Consider the following 17,450-nt stretch of genomic DNA (forward strand, 5'->3'; position numbering starts at 1 on the left):
GAGGGACTGTCTGGGGGGGGGGGTCCCGCTGGCGGAGAAGCGCGCAGGATCGGGCCCCGTGAGAGGCAGGGCCCAAACACGACTGCTGCTGGGAAGCGAAATGTAAACACCGGCTCCAGGCATTGCCCCGGGCATCTCGGCTCGGCCAGTTCCCCCTTCTAGCCAGTAGCGGGCGCTGCTCCTGCTTAGCCCCCGGCCAGGGCCAATCCGGAGTCAATCCCTTTCCAATTCGATTCAGTCGAATGGCATCGAACCGAGCCCGGTCAGCTCCTACCTCGTCCTCCCAAGAACGTAGCCCCCACCACGCGGTGCTTAAAGGTTGGTTTTTATTAAAGAACAAAAGTCGCTTACAGAGGTTCCCCCCCCCAGAAAGGGGGAGGCGTTGGTTTGAATTTCTCCTTTCCTTGGGTGTTACCGTGAGTCGCCAACCGCCCTATAAAGTGCTGTCACATCCATCATCGACAAAGGGAAATAAATATACAGCATCAATAAATAAAAATGCAACAAATACTGGAGCAAGAGAAATCACAGTACATTTATATCCATTGCACATAGCCACTTTTTTCCAGTCTAGACACGGGGGGGGTCAAGAAGTGGACAGACAAGGGGGCATGGATGGGGGCAGACACGGAGCAAGGAGAAGGCTGTTCGCACAGTGCCTCGATCCGGATTCACAGCGGGCCGTGTCTGTTTGGGTGTTTGGTTTGAATTCGCTTTCGGTCCATTGAAACTTTCGCGGCCGGCTTGCCCTGATGCGCAGGCGGCTGTATTTACACTGCTAGAAACGCTGCGCCCCAGAGCTCCGCAGTCCGGTATTTACACGGGGCTCCTTACCAATGGCTCGTGGCTATTTACACACCGAAGTCGCATGGCTTTGGGGCTGGATGGGGGCGGGGGGTTGGCTCATTGGGGCAGCAAGGGCGGCTTGAAGGAGCAGTTTCCCGTGCAGTGGCGAGGAGTGAGCATTTTGCAGGAGAAGTGGTGGAGCGCGTCGTGGGCCTCTGCGAAGCAACAGATAATTCGAATTCGTTACTCCGGGCGCCCGCGTTCACACCGGGCTCGGCTCCCCCGCCCGCGACACAATTTCGAGCCTCTTGTAAATCGCCTGGATCGCGTTTCCTTTTAGACCCACCCCCTGCCCCTCCGCGCACCGGGTTAAATGGGCCCCCCTTTTAGCCATTTCGTTGCAAACCCTTCAGCGCCTAACACGGCTTTGCCAAGCGATCGCGTCCCCCCCGCCTTGCTTTAGGCGAGATACCTTTCAACTTCTGCTGGATCGCGTAGCGGGCTTTCCTCTCCTGGTCCAGCTCGTTACACAAGGTATCTGGGGGGGAGGGAAACTGGATCAGAGCTGGGACCCCGCCCCTCGCGGGGTAGAAATCGCCGCCCCAGATAAAACCATTCCTGGGAGTTTGGGTTTCACACCGCCCCCAAACCAACGCGCTGGCTTCTGACTGCAACGCCTAGGAAACTGCGCTTCACGGCAGCGGGGCACCGTCCAAATTAACGCAAATGTCGGTAGTGACATGCCCAGGTAATTTTACGCCTCGATTTTTAATTTCGAAGCCGCGCAAATGGCTAATGCGCTAAGTCGTCCAATCACTCGGAGGGAAGAATGGCTCCCAGGCTAATCAGAGTACACACAAGGAGAGTCAATCAAAAAAATAATTGTTACGTGACCTCCCATTGGCGCGCAAATGCCTGCGCGCAAGCTGCGCGCGGGTATCCCTCGCCTGAGCAGAGAGCTTACCTCGGACGATCTGTAGCTGCTGGACCATTTCTTCCCGGTACGCCAGCTCCCGCTTCATCTGATCCTGAAAATTATCTGCGCGGAGAGCAGGAAAAGTCGGGGAGAGAGGCTAAGCAGACTTCTCCCCCGCCGCCCCAGCATGCATTGATCCCTGCGGCTGGGAGGCAGGTCCCACCGGGGAGGGCGGGGGCTGCTCAAAACGGTGCGAAGCTAGAAGCCCCCCCGTGGGACAGTTCAAGGGTATTTTAAAGTATTACTAGAGCTGGAGTCATGGACCCGGGACCATGCAGGCGGGAGAGGAGACTCCTAGGGGATGGGGCGCGGGTACCTTTCAGACTTTGGAATTCCCGTTCTAACTTCTTCCTGAGCTCCATTTGCTCCAGCAGCAGCTTTTGCAACTCGTCTGTTTAAAAAGAGAGCCACACATGAGTGGGGGGGGCACACAGCCCCCCCCCCCCACACACACACACACTTTCCATATGGGAAGGATCACGGTTCTATTCGCACTCCGCTCCATTCAGCACAGCAGTTAATCGCTCCTGGCCAAGGGGAGGAGTGACCCAAACACCTACCGCCTCAATACAACCAGAAAGGGAGGCCCCTGAAATCGACAGGGCCGTCCTCACACGTCTACACGGCAGGGCTACAGCTACCCCGTCTACACAAGCCGCCTCTTATTTCAAATTCGTTCTCAAAATAAACGGTGCGCTCTTTTGCCATCCCGGGAGCCCTCGTTATGGCATGGCTGGAAATAGCCCGTCGGGGCACGGTGTAGACGCACCACATTTCAAAATGGCCTCTTTTGAAATTTGCAATTTGCGTGTCTTATTTCGAATTTAAGGTGCTGTGTAGACGTGATTCGTTTGGGGGGGGGGGCTGCGCTCCTTCCAAGGGCGCACGCGAGCATTGAGCACGGGCGGGCTGACAACGGCACTTGGACGCTGGGTAAGAGAAGCGAGGCTGGTTTGAGGAGCCCAATCTGGGTCATGAATCGTTCCTCGGAATTTCTGACCCCCCACCCCACCCCCTTTGGAAGAGCTCCGCTCCTCCGGCTGGACTGGGGGGCTCTTCAAATCCCTGCACATTAAGAGACCATGCAAATGACACACGCAGCCCCCCACCCCCCGCCCTCATGGAAAGGGAGACGAGAAGGTGGAGGCGAGTGATCACCCTGGTCCCTTTCCCGGGACGCTAGGAACCCGGCCGGGTTCGTGAGGGCTGCGGGGGAGACGACCTTCCAGGGGTTCTCTGGCAGCTACATCGCCAGCCAGCCCGAAGGAGCAGCGAGCTGAGAGTCGATGCCGCTTTATTGGCCTCCAGGTCTCTCTCCCTGCGCGCTCGTCTCGCCCCCGGCTGTTTCCGCAGCGCCCGATTTGCGCTGAGCGCAACCCATTTATTACGGCAGCAGCTTTCCCGGACTGCTGATGCCTCTGAGAAACGTGCGGATCTGGGAGGTGCCGCGGGACTCCTCGCTGTAGCGGCTTCCCCTGGGAAACGCTGTGCGCTTCAGCCCCACGGCCGCTACGTCTACACGCGATAAGTGATGGGATGCAGAGCAGCGGAGCGTGTCCCAGTTACCCCAGGGGAGATCTCGCTCCCCGTCAGCCTCTTCCACTAGGGCAAAGCCCAAAGGGTGGGGAAGTGGCGTGTAACGCCTCATGTGCACCGCTCCCCCCTTTTTTTGGCGTTTCCCCGTAGAAGGAGTTTCACACACTTCTTGCGACGGGGCATTCCGGTACCGCACCGGTACGCTCGTGAGGCCGTGCTCTCTGCTTCCCAACCCCTGCTGCTTCCATTCCGCCCTCGTTGGCAGTTTTTAAAAATCGGTTTATTTACCCCTCCCCCGTCCTTTCATTAGAGGGCAGGGGCCATTTTACTGAAACTTTCGGTAAAGCCCCGTCGCTTCCTGTCCCCCCCACCCCGTCGGGGCCTGAGATTCCGGGAGTCGAGAGAGCAGCTTGGGGCAGGATCCGACGCAGCTGAGAAGCGAATGGAAACCCCCTCGGCTAGAGGGAGCGCAGATCGCAGGAGCCTCACCTCTTGCCAGATTTTCTATGTCTTTTTCAACCAGTGGGGTCCCCATAAAGTCCATGCTGAGCGCCTCCTCGCCTGCGGGGCGGAAGATGTCTAGGGTTAGATCGGTCCTGGGGGCGGGGGGGAGAGAAGCCGCCGCTCGTTTGGAGTTCAGGCGCGCACCAGGGCAGGCCTGCAAGCACCGGACTGTGGTCACAAACAGCGCTCCCCAGCACCGGCCAGGGTGTGGACTGATCGCGTGTGAAAGGCACCAGCCACACACCTTTCTCCAGCTGGGAGAGGAGCTGACCTACCCCCCTTCTGCATGAAATCCAGTTGCAAGGGAGGCTATAAATTCCTTGGAGCAGCGCCCTGACCTTAAACGCCAGGAAGCTGGTGGCACTTGAAAGACTCACACAGGCAGCAGGATCATAGTTTGTTAGTCTTTTAAGTGCCCACCGCACTCCGTGTTACTCTGTCTCAGCAACAACCACAACGATTCCGGTGGCACTTGCAAGAGGAACGAACGAACATCCCCCCCATATAAGTCCTATAAGTGCCACCGGACGCCCTGTTGGTTTGGCTGAAATCGACCAACCCGACACCTTATCTTACCAGCTACCGATCACTCCGTGCAAGTGGGGGAGTAAATCACGAAACCAGGGGGCTAAAAATCGGATCCGTGTGTGTAAATGACCGAACCCGGAGGGGGAAGGAAAGCAAATCAAGATTATAGCGACCCAAGCCAAGTGACTTGTAGCTCACCAAGTTACTTAAATATTTATTTGCCTAAAGCTGTAGGGGACAGCTTTTTACGGGTGATTTAAGTGCGCTCCTTTCCGGGGAGAAGAATAAGTGCTGTCAAAATATCTATTATTTAGGCGGAAGATAAGGAGGGCAGGAGAGATGGACTGGCCCCTTTACACGCACTCCGATTCCCGTGTGAACGTTCGGAGACCGGGTTCCAAAACCCAAACGCCTCCTTTGGCGCAGAAGGCCGAGGCGGTGCCTGCTGCTTACCTCTGTCGGTATTTGCAGGGCTTGCATGCGAGACATTCCTTTGGTCCTGATAGGATTTGCCGGGCTCTAAATCCTCCGCTGTCGAGTGATTGTCGTCTTTATCTTGCTCTTAAAAGGCAATAAACCGATTTTCAGCCGTAAGCAACGAAAGTATGATCCTAATATATCCTTAATTACATAATTAAGGACAAAGTCCTTATGAAAGCCTTCTAATCCTAATCGCCTTGCGAGTGGAAAGTCGGTTCACCCGCCAGCCTACGGCAGAGACCAGAGGAGAGGCTGAAAATCAGACTCTAAACTCTCTCGAGTGCAAAAATAAAACGGGCAAGCCAACAGCTGCTTTGGGGTTGTCACTGCCACGCCGTTTGCCAGGGAGAACTCACCGCAGAGAAAGGGAGAGGGGGAAATACTGTGCCCCCCAGGACACTGAAGCAAGCGTCTGCACCGAAATCAATCCGATCCAATCAACCCCAAAAGCCGTCAGATTCGGATTACGGGCATGAAAGGACCTTCCCTTAGACCCGCTAAGTTTGTTACAAGGTCCTGCCCGAGATTCGTGTCCCTTGGTGGGTTTGGGATAAGAAATATTCCCACGGGGGGGGATTCTCTTTTCTCTCCCCCTCCCTCTTTGCCATTTGCTAGCGCAGAGCTCGAGTTACCATTGGCCTCGGGGTTGCAAAGGTAAGCGGGCAGCGGCGCCAGGCAAGCGGGGTTCTTCAGAGCCGGCAGCGGCTCCTCTCGTTCCGGGGCGTAGGCCTTCGAGAAACAAAAGGACACATTACATGCAATTAGCCCGGGAGGGGTCCCGCCGCCAGCCCCGAGCCGCTTCGGTTCAGTCGGGGACACGGGCTGGTTTCGCTCCGGCTGCGGCCAGTGGCCACACAGGGACCCCGCAGAGCTTTACGCAGCGAGCGCTCCGGAGTAAGGGACACCCAATCCCCATCCAGCCGCGGCGCGCACGGGCGTTTCAAAGCCGGCTCCCTCCCCCAACAGGAAACCTTGTCGTCAGGTTAATGGGTCGGGGGGTTCAGAATCCTAGAAGCGGAGCGGGCTCCGAATCAAAGCCCTGCCCTGGCGCTCACACGGGCTCCGACGGGCGCTAGCGGGCCCTGGCTAGCCCAGCAGCGGCCGTGGCGCGCTGCATTTCCTTCCCAGGCCGGCACCCCCTCGCCCCCCGCCGGTGCCTTGTCTGGACAGGCCTGGCCGCTCCCCGGGAGATCCCGGACCCCGGCTCGGGGGAGCTCCCCCGGCGCTGCCGCAGCCCCCCACCTCGTAGCCGCCTCGGCTGCCGCTCCTCTGCGGGCTCCCCTCCGGCCGCGGCTGGGTCCCTTCCTCCGGCCCCTTGGCCCCGGCTTTCTCCTCCGCCGACGGCGGCTCCGCGGCCCCCTCGGCGGCCGCCTCCTCCTCCTCGTCCTCGGGGAAGCGGTTGGACTCCACGTCCACTTCGGGCTCGTCGGCGGTGTCTGCGCCGGGCGAGAGGGAGCGGTAGCTGGAGCTGCCCTCGCTGAGGAAGTCCGGGGAGAGGTAGCCGCCCGCGCCCCGGCCCGCCCCGCCGTAGGCCTCCCGGGTGCCGTAGAGCTTGGCGATGCTCTCCGCGTCCTTCACCACGGGCCGGAAGGCGGAGAGGTAGCTGCCCTTCCTGGGCAGGGGCAGCGGGGGCAGCAGCGCCTCGTCCCCCGAGCGCTCCTCCTCGGCGGCCGCCCTGGAGAGGGCGCTGGAGCAGCGCTCGCCCTCCGCCCCGGAGCCCTCCTGCGGGGTGGCGCTGCTGCGCCCGCTGCCCGACGGCTCCGAGCCCTCCAGTTCGCCGGGGCGGCCGCCCAGGCCCGGCGGGTCGGCGGCGGCCGCGGCCGCAGCAGCGGCGGCCGCCACTACCACGGCGGTGGCGGCGGCTTTGGCCTGGCTCTGGGCCGGGTAGGGCGGCACCGGGAGGCTGCCGGCCGCCGGCCAGAACATGGGGAAAGGCGGGTAGACGCCGCTGTCCTTGCCGGCGCCCGCCTGGTGCGGCGGCTGCTGGGGCTGGTGCGGGTGGGGGTGCGGGTGGCCCCAGAACATGCCCGGCGGCAGGGCGCCCCCCTTGCCCGGCTCGCCGCCGCCGGCGCCGCCCAGCGAGTCCTCCTGCTTCTTGGGGCAGAGGCCGAAGGCGGCGGCCGGGAAGCCGTAGGGGTGCGGGAAGAGCGGCGGCGGCAGCTTCTGCAGCATCCCGAAGCCTTTGCTGGGCACCGGGATGACCGGGTAGCTGCGCACCGCGCCGGCCGGACCGTGCGCCCCCGCCGCTCCGCCGTGCGCCGCGGCCAGGCTCAGCGCGCCGCGCTCCCCGGGCGCCTCCTCCCCGCCGCAGCGCAGGCTCTTGTGCGCCGGGGCCAGCTCGGCTCCGCCGGGGGGCGGCGGCGGGTGCAGGGCGGCCTTGGCGGCCGACGAGGCGCCGCTGGCGGCCGACCCGTGCAGGGAGAAGGTCCGCTTGCGGGTGCCGCCGTTGAACATGGCCTTGACATCCTCCCAGGCGTGGCTCAGCTCGTCCGTGGCCGTCTTGTCGCTGAGCTTGAGGTGCCGGCGCCAGGAGTTGAAGTTGGCGGCGTCGGGCTGCGTGTACTTGGCCTCCGGCGTGCGGTGCGAGTGGAAGATGAACTTGTTGGGCGAGAAGTACATGCTGCAGTAGCCGCACTTGATGCACTTGGCCCGCGAGCTGTTGTAGCGGGCGGGGATGAAGCTGCCCCGCGAGCCCCAGGCGCACTCGTGCACCACGTCGAAGGCGAAGTTCTCCGGCAGCTTGGGCGGCTTGTGCTCGCCCAGGAAGGACTTGCAGAGCCGCTCCGCCTCCCGCTTGGTGATCATGCCGCAGCGCCGGGAAGAGATGGGCATGGCCCCGGCCCGCCGCAGGATCTCCAGCTGCACCGGGGTGCACTGCACGCAGGTGATGCCCAGCGCCACCCGCCGGTTGTGGATCTCATTGTAGCTGTAGTTCTTCAGCAGGGTGTTGGAGATCTGCGCCAGGCACAGCCGCTCCTGGCCGTCGATCACCAGCGACACGATGGGCACCCCGTACAGCGAGGTCTCCCCCACTTGGTTGGGTTTGAGGGGGCTGGCGCCCGCGTAGGGCTGCAGCTCTTGCTTGGAGTTCGGGGAGGAGCTTCCTTCTCTCCCAGTACCCAGCTGACTGGCGATCGCCTCCATCCCCCCCAAAAAAGCCCTGCAAAACAAGAGGCAGAGAAGGCCGCGATTAGCCGCGCTCCTGGGGGGACCGGCCAGCCGAGAAGGGGGCCCGGGAAGCGCTCGGCCTTTGCGTGGCAGGCAGCGGGTCCCCGCTACCTGGTCATACCCAGCCTGAGCGCGATGGAGAGAGCGCAGCATCCGCCTCTCCACCGCGGCAGGGGCATGGCCCGGGCAGAAACCTCCCCGGCGTGGTGCGAGCAGCCGCTTTTCCAGGCTACGGCTCGGCAGGTTTTTTTTCCCTGGGAGTTCAAACCACGTTTCCCCCTCCTCCCACCTAAGCTAGGGTCTGTCCGCGGCTCCATCCCCGCGCCCACCGGAGACTCAAGACCAAAATGTTACTAGGAGGGAACCAGGCTGAGAGCCGGACGGGGGGCGCCGGAGAGGAAGCGAGATCGAGTATTTCCGAGCCCCAAAAGGGCACCCGTGGAGGTGGGCGAGGGAGCTCTCGGCGCGTTTCGTTACACAAGTAAATAGCACGTTCAGAAATTCAACCCCGGCCGGGCCCTGGTGGTTCTCAGGGATGCCCTTCGGGGCTGCTTAGGCGCCGGGCAGAAAGCGCAGCGACACCCACCCACCCACCCACCGTGCGTCCCTTCGGCAAGTGTTGGGGATGGTTTGGTTTTGGGTGGGGATTTATTTCTATGTTGCTGGTTTGGTTGTTTCTCCTCCCTTTTTCTTCCTATGTTTAAATCTCCCACGTCCTCGCCCTCAACTATTTCTCGTGGATCAGTTGGCGTTTAAATAGCCCTTCGACTTGGCCAGGGGTTGTAATGGACCAGAGGAGGAGGGGAAAAAAGAGGCTTTGGGTAGCGCTGCGTGGAGTTGTAGTTACACATCAGAGGAGCTACTCAGTAAATAACTAGCTAACCGGCCTGCCCCACTTTCCGATCACCGTGCGGGGACTTAGCGCCAGGCTGTTTTAAATACACTCTTGTCTTTCTTAGCCTCGCAGTAATCCTGCGGGGACAGGGGGCCGCAGCTAGCGAATCAAGCCCCGCTGGAAAGGACCCCCAGTTGCCAGCGCGAAGGGGTAAACAGGAGCGCGGATTGAGGCCAGCCGAGGCAGCCGAAAGTTGCCGCTGGTGCTACGCCGCGGTGGGCCCCGAGTTATTTTTAAACGCGCTGGATTCGCCCATGGACTCGACACGAATTGAGCCTGCCTGGAACGGCTCCCTGTGCTAATGCCATTCCCGGGGATTAGGAGTGAGGGCGATTACTGCCCGGCCCCATCAGGCTCCGACTCGCCCCGCCAGCAGAAAGACAGACCCGTGAGCCCCGCAAATTAGCTTATCGAAAAGGGATCGCCGCATTAAGCAGCTTTCGGTGTAATTACACAAAATAGCTGGCGTGTCCTCCTCGACAATGTGAAGACAACCCCCCCCCCCCCACACACACACACACACACTCCTGGCTAAAGGCTGGCGTATTCCAGACGAACCGGGTGCGCTAGTTTCCTCCCGGCCGCAGCCAAAATATCTCGGGCTGGAAGCCGACACCGGGGGAACGGATTGATTCCGATTTACCGGAGGGGGATTTTGTTTTGGTTTGTTATTTTAAATGCCTCATTCAAGGCAGCAAAGTTGCTCCCCCTCCCCCACGGCCCAGCCTAATTGGACGTGAAACCGGCGGAATATTGGCGAACGGAGCGACCTGGAAACGAATTCCGCCGCTAGAAAGCGAATTGAACGAGGCGCCGGCCGGGAAGGGAGCAGGGAGAGATGCTGCGGCAGGGGAGGCGAGGGTTGTGGCCGCAAAGCAGCCAGAGACGGTGGCAAACGATTCCCGGGCTCTGCTTGGGATGTGGGGGTCGGTTTCCCCGCAGGTTTGCAAACCCGATTTCAGGAAAGCGGAGGGGCAGGTTCGCGGGGAGGGAGGCGGCTTACCTGGCGCGGTGCGATCCCTAGGTCCGGGCTGGCCAGCGGGGCGAGGTGGGAAGCACTTGTCCAATAGTCCCAGAACCCGCACAAAACCAGCCAGCCCCCCCCCTCCCGGCTCGCTCCTTCCCAGCCGCCAGAGGCATCCAACCCCCCCGCCAGGTGTTTCATGAGCGCTCCGGGGCTCCTGCCCTTGGCCGGGCGCCTCCCGCGCGGAGCTGCCGCCCGAAAAGTGACCACATGGCGAGTCCAAAGAGGCTCCTGATCCTTAGCCGGAGACGTTGCCCATTGATCCAGTGACAGCTAAAATAATAGGAAGGCGCAAGGCACACCCACTTCGCCCCGCGTCTGCACAGCCCCTGCCTGCGGGACCCGGGCGAGCGTCAATCATGGTGGCGCTCCAGTCAATCAACACGCAGCAGAGGCTGATTTAAAACGGGGGGGGGGGGAATTGCTGGGGGGAGGTGACGTGAAGGGGGGGGAGAGGAAAAGAAAAAGCGCTGAGAAAAATCCACGCGCTCCGGCCAAGGTAAGCGCCTGGCTCTCTTCACCTTTCACCTCGGCGCACTGCAGGGCGAGGCGAACTCTTGCGTTTGGCTAGGGAGGGGCTCGTAGAAAGGGGGTGCCGCGGGAGGGGGGGTAGAGCCGCTTGGGCTCCTATCCTTGTATGGATCTCTCCTGCCTGGCTTCCAGCGCCGGAGGCGGGGAGCCAGGAGAGGCGGCAGGCCAGGTGGATTTCAGGGCGCAGGGAGTGCGCCTTGGAGAGCAGCGGCGTTGGGGAGGCCGGGAAGCAAAGCACTGGGGCTTGGAGAGGGCCGGAATTTTTCAGCCAAGGCCGGCGCGCCGGGAAGGAAGGCTGGGGGCTGCCCACCCGGAACCGGCGAAGAAAAGTTTGCAGCAGTGACGGGCCTGCGTCGGCTTCGCCCTGGCCCTAGAGCTCGGCTGCGCGCCCCACACTTGGCGCTACCTCGATGCGCTCCGCAGGGCAGGGCGCCGCTCGGAGAGGGAGCGAAGCGGCGAAATGTGGGGCCGTGGGTGGGTTTTTTTTCCAGCCTTCCAATGGCCCCGAAAGCCACCCCCGGGCTGGGTGGGAGGCTCTCCGGGCGGCCCGGATCCGCAGCAAAGCGCCGAGGGCGGGAATCGTTGGGAGACCCCCGAAGGAAGGAATTGGTGCGGTGTCGCGTGGCGGGGCCATCCAACGCGCGGGCCCGATCGGTTTTTTGGGGGGGGGCAGGAAATCGGACAGGGAGCCCCCCCCCCCCCGGCTCAGCAGCTCCGCGGCGGGGTAATTAAGCGCGGTCCCAGGACGGCGCTGATTGTTTTTTAAACTTTGCCTTTAGCGGCCGCCGCAGGCTGGAGGGCCCCCCCCCCCGCCGATCTATTGGGGCAGTTCTGGCCGGGAACGAAAGACGGGCTCGATTAACTATTTATAAGCGGATCACTCACCCCCCTCAGCCCCCGGGGACGGGGAATCTCTCGCTCCGTCTGCCCCGCAGCTCGCCCGGCGAAGCTGCGCCCCAAAGTCCCCGAAAGAGCCGTCCGGGCTCCCCCGGGCCGCTCCCTGCAGCCCCGGCGTTTGGGGCGCGGGTCCGAATTCGGGCCGGGGCGTGTGAACTCAAGCGGCCATGCGGAGCCGCGAGATTCGTTAGCGGAACGGCCCCCGCAAGGGACACGCTGGTTTTTGGTAATTCGGGGACTGCGGCGACTCGGATTTTTTTTGGGGGGGAGGTCTCATTGTGCTCCCTCTAAAAAGAAAAAAACCCACCCCTGGGCCTCTGTGTAGAAACAGCCACCGGCCCCCCCGTCTCTCGCCTCTGCCGAAATGACAAGCGCGTAAAATAAAAATAATCGGGACTAAAGCGAGCGCGTCGCTGGGGGCTGATTTCCCCCGCCGCTCCGGGGAAGAGCCGCTGGACGTGGGAAGGGGAGACACACTGGGCGGGAGAAGCGCGGAGTCTCATATTTTTCCCCCTAAAATCGGAATCCCCCCCCCCAAAAAAATGCTTTTCTCTGCCCCCCAGCCGGCGTGGCCGCGCCGCGGGCTGCTTCCAACCCGCGGTGGCATTAAGTGCTCTTAATGGCCACGTTAATTAAACTGTAATTAATCATACTGTCCGGCCCACATTTGAGCAATTACACTAATCAAACAGAAGTTAATAACGGCCCGCGGCTCGCCCCCGGCTATTCCTTTTGTGCAGCCGCTTCCCATCCAGCGCCAGCAGCTCTGGCCCCGCGCGAACATATGTGTTCCGCACGCGAGCAAGTATTGTTATGAAAATGCCACCGCCGCTCGGGCTCGCCTGTTCCACGGCTCGTATTTGTCCTTGAAAGCAGATTTAGGGCCATAAATCTCCTGCTAGGAATATGAGCCAGGCGCGGCTTTCGGGGCAGAGGCCGGAGCGGCCCTTTCTACGCGCAGCAGAATTAATCACCGCTAGGACATGGCCTGCGGGGGGGCGCCTGCCCGCAGAACTGGCGGAGTGAAGTTTCCCTGCTCTCCAAGAGCCCGTATTCTCCGCTCTCGGGTTACCTCGCCCTGCGGGAGGGGGTTGGATGCCACATTTATTCCGACTCCAGGAGAGGGCCCGGCCGCTTTCCCTGCAATAATTACACGCTGCTGCGGGAATTATTCCTCGCCTTTTAATTGTTTTAAGCAACCCTCGAATGCTGCGCGGGGGCGCAGGACTGCGCGGCGCGCAATGGTCTCAGGAGTTCGGGGCCAGCGCACGGTGCCTTGAACGAGCAGCCCCAGGAGTCCGTGGAGCAGTGCCCCTCGGCCTCCTTCCGCGGCGGCGCAGCCTGCCTTTGAGCCGCCACAAGAATTGCGGAGTTAAATATTTATCAGGCGCGATTACTGCGCCAGCCCGGCGGTGGAGCAGAGGCGGGGTGGCGGGGACGGTAACACCTTTTTCAAAGTCGCAGCGAGGTGGGTTTATGGAAGTAGATGCCCCCAGTGAGCCGTTGCGCGATATTTTAGTCTCGATTGTAAATGGCAAAAGTCACTGGTTCGAAATTCACTGCGCCGACCGTTGCTTTTTGTATCGGGGGCCCATCCGAAGTCGCTGCGCGGGATGGGTTTCCCGGCACCGAGCTGCGCTGGTGTAAACGCGCGGCGAGGCCGTTCGCTGCCCGGCCGCGTGTTTCAGGCAGTTCTGGTTCTGCGCGGAAGCGCCTCGGGGCAGGGACTCCGGTACGTGGGAGACAGCGCGTTGGGAAGCGGGGACAGGACGAGAGGGGGATTCGCGGCCCCCAGGCCATAAACATCCGGAGGGGGGGAGCGGCCGGGGCTGAGCGCCCTTTCCAGGGGCAGCCCTCCAGATCCGCGGGTTTGGGGGGCGGGGAGCGCAGGAACCGGCCCCAGGCGCAGCTTCTCCTGCCCGGCAGTGCTGGCCCGGGGAGGGGAACGTTGCCTGCCCCTACACACAGGCTGGAATTGACATAAAGCTACGCTGCCCATTGTGCCTGTGTGTTACACACACACACACCTTCCGTTCCCCCAGCCAGCCCCAGGTAAAACCCACGTGCGCCCAAGAGCCACACATGCGTGGGGGGGGGGGGATTGTGCCCCCAGCTCCGGGCACCAGTAAGGGCGACCTACTTCGTGCCCCTGCGTGATGGGCCAGGCAGGCGGCACGAGCCTGGCACGTGCCCGCAGCGAAGGGAACACCCCGGGGATAGAACCTGCGGCTGGAGCAGAGCAGCCCGGCCGCTGGCGACACCGGTTCGATGCCCGCTGCCCTGCCGGGGCCCCGGCTCCTTCCTTCGCAGGCGCGCCGCGCGAGCCCGTTTCCTTTAACAGTTGAATTAACTGCAGTTTTTTGTCAGTTAATTAGGTTTAATTTACATAATTAGTACAGTATAAAGAGTATTGGGGATAATCAGGAGGTACGTCTCGCTTACTGTGTAAACACGGATTTGGAATTAGAAATCAGATGTAATTAAGGCGTGTGGGCGCCGCTTTTAATTGTAATGAATTTCTAATTAACGCTCAACGATCGCCCGATGCAAAGAGCTGGAACCTGGGAGGACAGACCCCGCTCGCACGCCCCGGAGAGGCTGGACCCGGGGGACGCAGCGCGCGTACAGCGCCGAGGTCTGGGTCGCAGCGCAATTGCGCCCACCACAAAGGGCCGAGCCGGCTCCTCCACCCTGGGTTCGCTCTGCTTTAGCCAGCCTGGGCCGTAGCTGCCTTGCTTTAGGGGATCACCGAGCAGTGCAGGAGCGAAGGAGCAGGAAAAGGGGGTCAAGAGCAAGGCGGCAAATGTGGTGGACCCCACAAATTTGCTCCTTACACCTTAAAAGTCTGGGCGGGGGAGCGGGGTTGATCTGTAACTAAAACCACTTAAACCCCGCCCCCACCAAAATATAAACCTGTATCATGAGTTATCCTGGGCACAGCCCACTTCTTCAGATGACAAGGGTGGAGTGGGAGGCACAGAGGCAGAATTATAAGAATGCCTCTGACTCCCTAGTGTCATCTGAAGAAGTGAATTGTGCCCCAGGAAAGCTCAGGATCTCAGCTCTCTCTGGTTTTGGTTAGTCTACACAGCCACATTATTTCCAAATAACTAGCATGATTTCAGGGCCGTTATTTGGAAATAATGTCAAAATACTGTCAAGCTGGAGGACTTCTCTCTCCCTTCCTGTAATCCTCATTATAGGTCTACACTACACAGCTATTCCGGGATACCGGAAGTATCCCGAAATAGCTACCCCATGTCTACACAAGCCACCCCTTATTTTAAAACAGTTTTTGAAATAACACACTCACCATCCAGGTAAACCTGGTTGCACGATGGCTAGAAAAAGTGCGTTATTTCAAAATTTGGCACTGTGTAGAGACACCAAATTTCAAAATAAGCTATTTTGAAATAGATTCAAGGTGAGATATGCAATTTGTGTAGCACAAATTGAGTATCTTATTTTGAGTTTAGGGTGCTGTGTAGCCGCACCCTAAGGGAAGTCAGAGGAAAAGTGCTCTATTTTGAAATAAGTGTTGTGCAGATGCTCCTAGTTTCAAAATAAGCTATTTTGAAATAAGCAGTGCAACTGATGTAGTTTAATTTGCATAGTTTATTTTGAGTTAACCCCTGCTGTGTAGATGCAAATTGCTTATTTTGAAAGTTGGTGCTGTCTACACACCGCCAAATTTCAAAATAAGGCGCTATTCCAAAATGTCCCTTAACTCTCATGCAATGAGGTTTACAGGGATGTCAGAATAGTAAGCCCATTATATTTCAATATAACGGGCTTGCTATTAAGACGCAGAATAGCTATTTGGATACCAGAGGTATCCCAACTAGCTCCACAGTGTAGAACCTTAAGGGGCTATGGGACCATTGTTGGTTTTTTAAAATTTCCTTAGACCTCTTACAGTACCGCTACACTGCAAGGCTATTTCGGGATATCAAAGGTATCCTGAAATAGCTACCCTGCATCTACACAAGCCGTCTGGTATATTGAACCATTTTTCTAAATAACGGGCACACTATTTCACCATCCTGGTAAACCTCATTGCACGTGGAATCAGGGACGGCTCAAAATAGCACGTTATTGTGAAATTTGGCACCATTTGGCAGCCACTGGTGTGAAAATGAGCTATTTTGAAATACGACACGTTATTACATAGCTCAAATTTGTGTATCTTATTTCGAGTTTAGGGCGCAGTGTAGACGCACCCTGAGTCCATCCGGTGCTTTTCAGCACATTGGCTTCCCACATTCTCCAGGTTTTCTTATCAGCTGCCATGTGACCTAAGTCCACCCATTTCAAATTACATTTTTCGGTGTCCTTGAGAATAAGCAGCTTCTCACTCATTGGCCGTCTACCCTCCTTGTGGGATTTTCTGGCTTCTCATGTAGCATGAATCCCGGCCACTGATGGCTTCTCTGACATTGTGAGAGCCATTTTTCTGACCTCACCCTTCCATTTCCTTTCCCCATTGCTTACTCCCCAAGCACTTACGGTGAAAGGTGTCTAGGGGTGCCCTAAACACGGCACCCTAAACTCAAAATAAGATACGCACTTCATGCTGCTCAAATTGCATATTTTATTTCCATTTTATTTCAAAAGAGTGGATTTTGAAATTCAGCACGTCTACACAGCACCACATTTCAAAATAATGTGCTATTTCCAGCCATCCTTTATTCCTCGTGCTACCAGGGTTACCGGGATGGCAAAATAGCGTGTCCATTATTTTGAAAAATATTTTGAAATAACGGGCTGCTTGTGTAGACGCAGGGTAGCTATTTTGTAGATGTGCCAAATTTCAAAATGAGCTATTTCAAGCCCTCCCTTACCTACCACGATGGCAGCTGAAACTCCATGTTGATCAGTGCAAAGTAATGCACATTGGAAAACATCACCCCACTCCGGGTATGTCTGCACTGCACGTCTGCACTGCAAGGCTATTTTGGGATACCAGAGGTATCCCACATCTACACAAGCCGCCTGTTATTTTGAAATATTTTTGAAAAAAACGGGCGTGCTATTTCGCCATCCTGGTAACCCTCATTGCAAAATAGCTCATTTTGAAATTTGGCGCATCTACACAGCGCCCAATTTTGAAATAATGCGCTATTTCAAAATAGATTCAAAATAGGATTTGCAATTTTCATACACCCTTCAAGTTTTGGGTATTGTGGAGCTGCACCCTGTGAAATAGTGGGGTCCCAGAGGAGAGGGTGGAGCCATTGTGAATAGTTCTGGGTCAACACAGAGGAGCAGCCGGAGTCAGAAAAGCCACCAGAAGGTGGGAACGCGGTAACAAAGGGCTGGAGAATCAGAGAAACGACCCCACTGCCTCTGTATAAACCCTGCTAGGCAAGAAGCCTTGAATAGCACGCAGATCGAAAGCCCCATATCACACCAACCTTAGAACTGGAGGGCCACAAATTTGATCAGCTCCTGTATTAGCCGTGATTTCAAAAGCTGGGACTTAGAAAGAAAGGCGAGGGGAGAGGGGCCCAGACGCTAGAGGTCTCTGACATTGTAAATGGCCCGGAGAAAGGGACTAAGGACGTGTTAGTTCCCATACCACGAACCCAGAAGACACCCCCTGACACGAAAAGGCAGCAGGCTGGGAACAGACAGACCCAAGTATTTCTCATAGCCCACCCCCCGTGCCACTGGTTGTCAAGGGATGTGACCAAGGCCAAACCTCTCGCTGCCTGCACACAGCAAGGAGCTGGGTCCGCGGCGGACCGGTCAGCTGTGAGCTAAGAGGGTCAAAGCCCCCTGCGCCGGGAGCCCCTCACCTCTGGCTGCCAGAAGCCGGGCTGGCGCAGGGATGGAGAACTGAGGCAGGGCACTGGGCTGCATACAGGCCTAGATCCGATCAGAGGCAGGGGGGAGTTTGTCCAGCGACACGAGTCCCTTCCTCTGCAGGGGTCGTGGCGCTGGTGGGTGCAGTGGGGGCGAGGTAGAGGCAGGAAAGCGTCACTTGGGTGCGCGCTGGCAGCGGGCCCTGTGCCAAGGCCCCCGCGGGGCTGCGGGGCCCCAGGAAGGAGAAGCAGCCCCCTCCCCCCGCCCCGCGATTCCTGGGATTTTTATTGGCTGGTCCCAACTCTCTGTGTCCCCCGGCT

The 17,450-nt window shown here is 58.9% G+C and overlaps 1 protein-coding gene across 1 annotated transcript; it reads right to left on the reverse strand.

Annotated features, from left to right (window-relative positions):
* Positions 1-328: 328 nt before the first annotated feature.
* Positions 329-8,197, reverse strand: SKOR1 (SKI family transcriptional corepressor 1). The gene is made up of 8 exons (XM_075896765.1): positions 6,053-8,197; positions 5,443-5,539; positions 4,784-4,891; positions 3,788-3,859; positions 2,079-2,153; positions 1,751-1,825; positions 1,259-1,324; positions 329-1,001 (listed from the first exon to the last, which is right to left on the reverse strand). The coding sequence occupies exons 1-8, from the start codon at positions 8,129-8,131 to the stop codon at positions 904-906; spliced, it is 2,670 nt and encodes an 889-aa protein (XP_075752880.1). The 5' UTR covers positions 8,132-8,197; the 3' UTR covers positions 329-903.
* Positions 8,198-17,450: the final 9,253 nt, after the last annotated feature.

This window comes from Pelodiscus sinensis, chromosome 14 (assembly GCF_049634645.1).
Source record: "Pelodiscus sinensis isolate JC-2024 chromosome 14, ASM4963464v1, whole genome shotgun sequence".
Taxonomy (NCBI): domain Eukaryota; kingdom Metazoa; phylum Chordata; order Testudines; family Trionychidae; genus Pelodiscus; species Pelodiscus sinensis.

Bases quoted from the DNA above. Each gene is read 5' to 3' on its own strand.
- SKOR1 (XM_075896765.1), bottom strand. From the start codon at position 8,131: ATGCTGCGCTCTCTCCATCGCGCTCAGGCTGGGTATGACCAGGTAGCG. The intron at 1,325-1,750 runs GTAAGCTCTCTG...CCTCCCCCCCAG, and splicing joins GCAGCTACAGATCGTCCGAG to ATACCTTGTGTAACGAGCTG. The intron at 1,002-1,258 runs GTATCTCGCCTA...GTTGCTTCGCAG, and splicing joins GATCCAGCAGAAGTTGAAAG to AGGCCCACGACGCGCTCCAC.